The sequence below is a fragment of the Vipera ursinii genome, assembly GCF_947247035.1.
Source record: "Vipera ursinii genome assembly, chromosome: 9".
Lineage (NCBI taxonomy): Eukaryota > Metazoa > Chordata > Lepidosauria > Squamata > Viperidae > Vipera > Vipera ursinii.
This window is the reverse complement of record NC_139523.1, coordinates 20,183,562-20,192,757: the sequence shown is the minus strand read 5'-3', so window position 1 is coordinate 20,192,757 and position 9,196 is coordinate 20,183,562. Positions and strand designations below refer to the sequence as shown.

Genomic DNA, 9,196 nt, shown 5'->3' with positions numbered 1-9,196 from the left:
GGAGGCTAACCGATGGTGGAACGGTGGGGCACAAATCCTGGAGAAGGACTGGGGATGCTGAGGGTTCGTGCTCAAGAGGTTTTATCTGCCACTCACAGAGATACTGAGCAATTCATTGTTTCAGACACCAACTCTTCTTTTGGATCCCTGCAGGACCAACCACACACGCCATCAAGAAGAGCTGCATCCATCCAGAGGAGTGTAACAAGGGCTTGGCTGTTCTAGACATGGGCAACAAGCAGATCATCCGGGGCCAAGTTTTCTGCTGCGAGGACAATCAATGCACCAATCAATTCAGCTGTATACTTGGGGGGGGGGGCTCTTTCATTTTTCTCTGACTCTTTCCTAGTATTTCCCTTTCCCATTTTCTCTGGCTAAAGATAAATCTCCTGCATGTATCCTGGGATTCATTCCAGTGAGATGTAGGGTAACATGATGGTTGCAGGCAAGCCCGCCATCTAGGATAAGAGCATTAGAAATTCTTCAGAGTCTCAGGTTGAGCATCCTCCTGCATTTAATACAGATTCTCATTCAGTAAAAGTCAAAGTTCGGCATTCAGTATCCATTCAGTAAAAGGGACTTGACTTTATTCAGTGGAGTGCGTTAAAAGCCTTGGGTAGGCGTGCGATTATTTTAATCCATGGTAGCGTAGTAGTGAGCCGTGGTGGCAAAGTGGTGAGAATGCAGAATTGCAGGTAAACTCTGCCCAGAGTCTGGAGTTCGATCCTGATGAATCTCAAGGTTGACTCAGCCTTCCATGATTCTGAGGTTGGTAAAATGAGGACCCAGATTGTTGGGGGGCAAGAGGCTGACTCTGTAAACCACTCAGAGATATTGGCAATGCTGTAACATTGTCCCCATCAATCTGGTTCTTCATTTTACCAACTTTGAAAGGATGGAAGGCTGAGTCAACCTTGAGCAGGTCAGAATTGAACTCCAGGCTGTGGGCACAGTTTGCTTCCAATAGCAATAGTTAGATTTATATACCACTTCACAGTGCTTTACAGCCCTCTCTGAGTGGGAGTCAGCAATTTGCCCCCAACAATCTGGGTCCTCATTTTACTGACCTCGGAAGGATGGAAGGCTGAGTCAACCTTGGGCCAGTCAGGATTGAACTGCTGGCAGTTTGCAGAATTAGCCTGCAATGCTGTATTCTAAGCACTGTGAAAGAAAAAGGAAGGAAGGAAGGAAGGAAGGAAGGAAGGAAGGAAGGAAGGAAGGAAGGAAGGAAGGTAGGAAAGAAAGAAAGAAAGAAAGAAAGAAAGAAAGAAAGAAAGAAAGGAAGGAAGGAAGGAAGGAAGGAAGGAAGGAAGGAAGGAAGGAAAAAAGAGTGAGTAATAGCTCTTAGACTTATATACTGCTTCACAGTGCTTCACAGCCCAGTCTAAGCAGTTTACAGATTCAACCTATTGACCCCAGAAATCTGGGTCCTCATTTTACTGACCTCGGAAGGATGGAAGGCTGAGCCAACCTTGAGCCAGGGAGACTCAACTTGCTGAACTACTGGCAGTTGGCAGTTGGCAGAATTAGCCTGCAGTACTGCACTTTGACCACTGTGCCACCGTGGCTCTTAATTTTCTTCCAGTTTTTAGCAAAAACAGCCCACAGCCAACAATGGGCTCGCTTTATGACTGCAATCTTCATTTTATGACTACCTCAAAAAAAGGTCATAAAAATAGGTCTGGTCATGTGGTGACTTGCTTCATGACCGACATGACATACAACCAGAATGGGCAAAGTCATAAATTGAGGACTTGCCCATAAAACGTAAAACACCCGGGTCAATATGGCTTCTGAGCAGTGAGGACAAATCCTCCGGAGCCATGCATGTCTGCAAAATTGTACTTTCTTTAAAGAAATATGGCAGAGAAATAAATAGGTGGGGAGTCATCACAGGAACTATATTTAATGTAAATATAGTTTTGATGACAGTGTCATTACAGTAAATCCCTTGATTGTTTTTCCTAATCCTTTTTGTCTTGGCATAATATTATGGAGGGTGGTTACTGATTAAAGGCCACACAGCTGTGCATTCCGGCTTTAATTTCATTATTTTTCCCCCTTTCAAATATAACAGGGCAGAGTAGTCAGATTGCATTTCAACGAGGGGGGCCAACTGATCATCTGCTTGTTAGTGTTGATCGGAATTGAGAAAGTGGAGCCCTGGGTGTTCTCTGAGCTTGGTGGTTTTCTTGCAGATGCTTCACTGCCAAACTGGGTAGCACTGATGATGTTACCTAGTTTGGTAATGAAATGTCTGCAAGAAAGCCATCAAGCTCAGAGAACACCAAGGACCCCACAGGTCAACCCTGAGTTACAAACGTTCCCTTCTATCGGAACACAGAAAGTTGCTAAGGAAGGACAGTACTGGTTTCTGATTTTCCCACCCTTGCTCTGAGGTCACCCCAACCTCTTTTATTATTCTTTTAACTTAAACCTCCTCCCTCTTTTCTGCAGTGCCCGCCAGAAAAATTGTAACTACCAACAACAAAAGGTGCCCGGCTTGCTCTACCGAGCCAAAGGAACAGAGTGGATGTCAGGAGAAGATGATTAACTGTACTGGAGAGGACGAGACATATTGCGCAGAAGTGTTCCTTCAGAAGGAAGAAGGTAAAACCTATAGATTCACGCCCATATTGAGTATTTGAAGCTGCCAATGAGGAAATACAATTCTTGGATGGAAATTGCTTTGTCCTGAAAGACCAGATCAAGGTCGGTAAAATGAGGAGCCAGATTGCTAGGGGCAAATATGCTGACTGTGTAAGGCGCTTGGAGAGGGCTGTAAAGCACTATGAAGCGGTATATAAGCCTAAGTGCTGTTGCTAAGTGATATTTTGGAGGTCTGCCATGAGGTAGAAGATACGTTTTGACCCTTAACTTCTTTTGAGGCCAATGGAAATTTTCAGTGGCTGCTTCCACTTTAATCACGGAGACGCTGTCCATGGTACTGAACACAAACCAGTATATACGGGTACTACAGAACTATCAATGTTTCTGTTGAGTTTGGAACGCGCTTAACCTAATTATCAAATTAATGCATTTTCTGGTTTTGCACAATCCATTCCGTCATAAGCTAACCAAACAGCATGGATTCAAATATGCTAAGTCACCAAAACACCAACCCAGTCCAAACAAAACCTCCTAAACAATTCAGCCATAACCATACCTGGCCTATAATTTACAAGTAATCCTTGACTTCCAATTGGTCGCTTAGTGACCATGAAAGATTATGACGGACCACAGAGCTACTTATGACTCAATTTCAAAGTTCTGATGGGCACCCTTCTGCGGTCATGTGATCACATCTCAGCAACTGCCCTGCATTTATGGCCCTTTGCGGCATCCTGCAGTCACGCGACTGCAATTTGCTAGTTTCCAGGCTTAACTTTCATTGGGTATAGTGAGTTCATTTAACAGCTGCACCATTCGTTAATGACTGCCACAAAAAGGTGGTCAAATCGGGCGTAGTCACATCGTCACCCACTTAACAACCAATATGACTTACTACCTCAATTCTGGGCTCAATATGATCATAAGTCAAGGATTACTTGTACCTGCTAATCTTTACCTGAAGTCTATTGTGTCAACCTTTATTTGGTGAATACAGTTTGAGTGCCCTCTTTCTGTGAACATGTATGCCAAAAGCAGAAGGAAATTTCCTCTGGGTCCTAGCTTCTCTCTTTGTCTCTCCCACATTGCTCCAGGTCAGCTAGGTCCCAGGTGTCGTCATCTGTTTCCTCCCATTCTCTTTTCAGGAGGAAAAAACATGACTGTCACCATGAAGGGATGCACCAATAAGGCTTTCTGTGAGAAGATGGAGATTTCAGCCATTGCTAGTGCATTTACTTTACTTCCCAACAGCAGCTGTAAGAATGCCACTGGGGCAGTTGAGACCACAGCTGGATCATTTGGACTCTTCCTCTCAGCCCAGGCTGGGCTCCTGTTGGTGACCATCTTTTCTTGATGTGTTCCCAACATTAAAACTCAGATCCTGCTTATGAATTCTTCCCCCTCTCCACTGCTTATGCCTCTGAGGCCTCCTCACTTTTTGGGAAAATCCAGAGCTTTCCTTGTCTGTGCTTCAAGGATTGGTTCTTAGTTCTTTTCTCTACTGGTGTGCAGAAAATATAGGGCCAATATATTAAGGAAATGGGAGCAAGAAGAATGAAAAAAAGAAGAGGTGACCAGCCAGCATCAGGAGGGGTTCTGAAAGTTAAAAACAGAATGGAGGGGTGCTGCTAGTTACTGGACACTGAAGAGAGTTTGCTGTGGCAGCATCATTGCCACACTTCATGAAAACCACTGTATGTCCTTCACTGGCATCCATGGTGTGAGGTAAAAATAGTCAAAATGGCGATCATGGTGGTGATGATCCATATATGAAGGATCAGAACTTTGATCATGCTACTATAATCTTCTGCCTGTGGACCTGGTTGTGTGCATATTGGTGGAGTTCAAAGTGGGCAGCTGGTGGACTAAGATCTATGTGACTCAAAGCCCATTTGTATATGTTTTTTTTTTCAAATTTCCAATCATTTATGAATCACCCTAATCTGACCAGCTCTAGATTATATGTAAAAACAAGTCTTTAAAAGGGAATGTATCAACCAATTAAAATAATATCACCACACTAAATTTATCAGTGAAGTTAATGTGCCCCTCAAACAACCTAGGCCTTGTAGGCCTAATAAAACAGGGTGGTTTTAATAGCCTTTCTGAATGAGAAAAGATAGGGACAATCATACTTCTGGAAATATGTTCCATGTGGGACATACCGTACAAATCAGAAGACCTGGTTCTTAAATTTTTGAGCAAGATCTTTCCTTCTTCTGATGTTGTCAGATATGGAAGTGAAAGATTGTCCAGAGAATCTTGGGACTCCCTTCATGTAATATGCCAGGCCACCAAGCTATAGACGAAGGGTGTCCAACTTTGGAAACCTTAAGACTTGTGGACTTCAACTCCTAGAATTCCCCAGCCAGATGTGCTAACTGGGGAATTCTGGGAGTTGAAGTCCACAAGTTTTAAAGTTTCCAAGGTTGGATGCCTCTGCTATAGGATATATTGGGTATGTCTATTTCCTGCCATCCATCAGCAAATAACACTGTTCCCTCATGCTGTGTCTTCCGACAGCAGTTGCCAAATTGTTCTCCTCCATTGCAGGTCTTATTCAAATCAGTTTTTGCAAAATGTGGCTCACACCCGGGGGAAAAGTCTTCTTTCATTTTATAGCAATGTAATCCTCTTCGTTTCAGCTTTTTGTATAGCCCATGAGATGCATGACTCATCTTTTTTCTGCTTGGTGTCTTCTTGGCTGGAGCTGATGAGTATTACAGTGTGGAGGGTCCAGGTTCAGAAGGATGAACATAGACAGTTTTATGTAAACTTTGAAGGCTGAACATTATAAATAAACATCAGGTTGCATTCACTCCTGAGTTTTATCCCATGGTGATGTCACCTCTGTGGTTCTCCAGATGTTCCAGATCTCCTTTATTACTGGCTGATGCTTATGTGTTTTAGGAACTGAAGTGTAGCACCGTCTACAATATTCTGAGGTATTCCCTCCTTCGCTAGTAGGAAGGATATCGCTTGAGTATCTCCCCCTTACCTATTACAAACCTGCATTCTATATTGTGTATTTTCTGGAAGGTTCTTCCAAGTTCTTTCTAAGCTGATGTTACGGATTGCAATGTCCTCAGGGACTTGATTAGGAAAAAGAAGTGACTACTTTCATGGGCCACAGCACCTACTACTTCAATCATTCCTTGTCTAGGTGCTTTTCAGAGGTATTGGGGTTTCACAATCCAGAGTTCCTTGAGCTTTTTCTGGAACTACATCATTGGAAGAATTAGGGGATCATGTTTCCCTAGCAGGAGAACTAGGTAGACAACTCGCCGGGGCCAGCTTGCCACCATCAACTCACTTCTGCCAATTCATTGTTGCCAAGTCACTGCAGGACAAATCCACATGGCCAACTTGCCACAGGGACAATATGTTGCGGGTGGCCGAAGGGAGAGCCAGGCAGGTGGGCAAGCGAGCAGATGGGCAGAGTCAGAGCATGTTGGGGTGGGAGGGGTGGGGGGGAGGAAACAGCAGCTGGACACTTCCCATTTTCACACCCCATATTGCCACCACTGCACTGGGCTTGGATTTCGATGCAGCCGCTGCTGCCACTGCACCAAGCACACAGCCGCTGCTGCTACAGATGCTGCCAGGTTCAGAGCCACCGCTAATTTTGCTGCTGTGCTGGGCATGGAGCTGTTGCATGGCGGCAGTGGTGTCTCCCCCAGCGCAGTGACAATGGCATCGGTGACAGCTCCACACCAAGTGTGGTGATGGCATTACCAACGGCCTTGCGCCCCGCACGGTGGCATCCACACCTGGCACGGTGGTGGCATCAGTAGCAGCAGCTCCAAGCCCAGCACAGCAGTGTCATCGGTGGCATCTCCCTGCCCGGTGTGGTGGCAGCTCCTACAAAATGCAATCATATTTGGAAGGGTATTGGAGCTCATAAGTAGCCCTGGGAAGGCCCAGGATAACTTCAAAGGGTTGCTAAGCAAGCAGTCAGAAGTCCAGAACTCCTTGCAATTGCTTAATCAAACATGCAGTTGCCAACATTGAGGAACACTGCTCTAGATTGTCCAGAATATTGTTTTTTTACCTTCACAAGCCCAGAGTCTAGAACCCTGTATTTTTTTTCCCCTAATGGAAATTTGGGAAAGTTCCGCCCATCATTTATTCTATTCATTGGCTGTCTAGTGGGTACATCATCTTGGCTATTATCCAGGGCTTAAAAGCCATGAGAAAAGAACGAAGGAGACAACAGCACTTAAAATATTAAAAAGGTAAGAATAAGAACTAAAATATGTCTAGCATTAATCAGAGGGGGGGGGAGGTGGAAAAAGCACCGGAATCCTCCTGCAACCCTCCACCCTAGGAAACACAGAATAAAAATATAAACCAATCGCTCTATACGAAATGGGTATAGCATGGATGATGGCACTGTTTCTCAACCACAGCAACTGGAAGAGGTCTGGATTTCAGAAGTTCTGTTGATTGGGGAATTCTGGGAGTTGAAGTCCACCCCTCTTCCAGTTGCTGAGGTTGAAAAACACTAGATGAGTGAGGACAGAGGAAACAGAGAGTGGGCCTGGGAAAGGGGTTGTAATACTTACAGGCCGCATGACAAATTCAAGCCTTGCAGATTTAGAGCTGGCCAGAAGGTCGGCAGTTTGGCGGGTCGAATCCCGAGTGCCGCGTAGCAGAGTGAGCTCCTGTTACTCGTCCCAGCTTCTGCCAAGCTAGCAGTTCGAAAGCACGTAAAAATGCAAGTAGAAAAATAGGGACCACTACGGTGGGAAGGTAACAGCGTTCCGTGCGCCTTTGGCATCTAGTCATGCCGGCCACATGACCACGGAGACGTCCTTGGACAAGCGCCGGCTCTTCGGCTTCGAAACGGAGATGAGCATCGGCCCCTAGAGTCGGAAACGACTAGCACGCATGTGTGGGGGAACCTTTACCTTTTACTTTTACCTGAGACCAGAGGACAGGAAGGCCTGGACAGGAAGGCCTGGAGGAACGTTGTCCATAGGGTCGCGATGAGTCAGACAACAACATTACCTGAGACCAACAGGAGAGGGAAAGCCAAAAGAGGCATTTCCAAAAAGGGAAAACAATCCAAGCAGCTACCACAACTTGAAAAGATTCTGGAGGATGCAATTTCCAAACCTGGAAGTATTAAGAGCATTGGGGAAAACTGGAAGGCATTTTTTTTCCATCTGAAAAATAAACGCATGGGTTTACAAAACAGAACAGAATTACAAGAGTTGGAAGAGACTTTGGAGGTCTTCTAGTCCAACCCCCTGATCAAGCAGGAGACCCTATGCCATTTCAGACAAATGATTGTCCAAACCTCCAGTGTTGGAGCATTCACCACTTCTGGAGGCAGGTTGTTCCACTGTTTAATTGTTCTCACTGCTAGGAATTTTCTCCTTAGTTCTAGGTTGCTTCTCTCCTGGATTAGTTTGCACCCATTGTCCTGCCATCAGGTGTTTTGGAGAATTGGTTGACCCTTCTCTTCTCTGTGGCAGCGCCTCAAATATTGGGTTGATGATCCCAATCCTGTTTCCAAAGCTGGATGCGTTTCTACCACAATTTTTGGTACTTTCCACAAGCAAGTCCAACCCTCCCTATGTTTCCATTTTTGCACAAAGGAGAGTCCATTTCATGCTTCTTATAACTTTGAAGCATGGGCTATGTCGTTCTGAGAAGGAGCTTAGAGCTGTTGGGCCAAGGATGACCTATTCTATGGGGGGGGACATTTTGAGAAGATTGGCGAACCAATTGCATTTTCAAGTGAGCAATTGCTTTAAATGATTTGATCTAGAGACGCGTTCAGCAGTAGCATTCTCTGACAGATAGAATAGAGTATGAATCAATGAAACAGCAAAAAAGAAAATTGATGGAAGTCATCAAAAACAACAGAAAAATGAGGCACTAATATCTTCCTCATTTTGTTGCTCTTTTTAACTAAAATCAAGAATTTCCTCTCCCTTCCCATCCAACGTGCTATTTTGAAATTCTGCAGCATTGGCAGATCTGCTGTTTTGTCTTTTTATCGGTAGAATTAAAGCTCCATCAGCACTTAAAAAGATTGTTTTTAATATTAATGGGTGACATAATCTTTTCTGCCCTTGCTGCTCCTGTTCTATAATTCTCATTTGTGTCAAGTGGAAACCACCCCGATCCTTTTACACAGGTGATCCTCAGCCTACGACCACAATTTTTTTTAAAATCCCACTTATATCCCGCCCTTCTCCAAAGACTCAGGGCGGCTTACAATCTAAGCACAGATCAATGTGCTTAGCAATAGCCTTCGTTCTATGTATATGCCTGCTTATTAGGGCTTTCACCATCCCCCAGTGGCATTATTACAAAGTCAGCTTAATTGCCCCCAACAATCTGGGTCCTCATTTTACCTACCTCGGAAGGATGGAAGGCTGAGTCAACCTTGAGCCTGGTGGGACTCGAACCTGCACTAATTGCAGGCAGCTGGTGTTACTTAAGGAGGCATTAGCCCACTGCTCCACCAAGGCTCTTATGAGCCCAAAATGAGCCCAAAATTTCTGTTGTAAAGTGAGACACTTATTGAATGAGTTTTGCCCCATTTTATGACCTTTCTTGCCACAGCTGTTAA

The 9,196-nt window shown here is 44.8% G+C and overlaps 1 protein-coding gene across 1 annotated transcript in view; it reads left to right on the top strand.

Moving 5' to 3' along the window:
- The window catches only part of LOC310644819 (uncharacterized protein), a gene marked incomplete at both ends in the record, with an annotated part of 17,259 nt that extends 13,295 nt beyond the window's left edge, over nt 1-3,964 (top strand). Inside the window, 3 exons of the mRNA XM_083370132.1 lie at nt 154-300; nt 2,458-2,610; nt 3,756-3,964. Of these exons, the coding sequence (XP_083226258.1) occupies nt 154-300; nt 2,458-2,610; nt 3,756-3,964 (509 nt within the window). The remainder of the gene's footprint in view (nt 1-153; nt 301-2,457; nt 2,611-3,755) is intronic.
- Nucleotides 3,965-9,196: the final 5,232 nt, after the last annotated feature.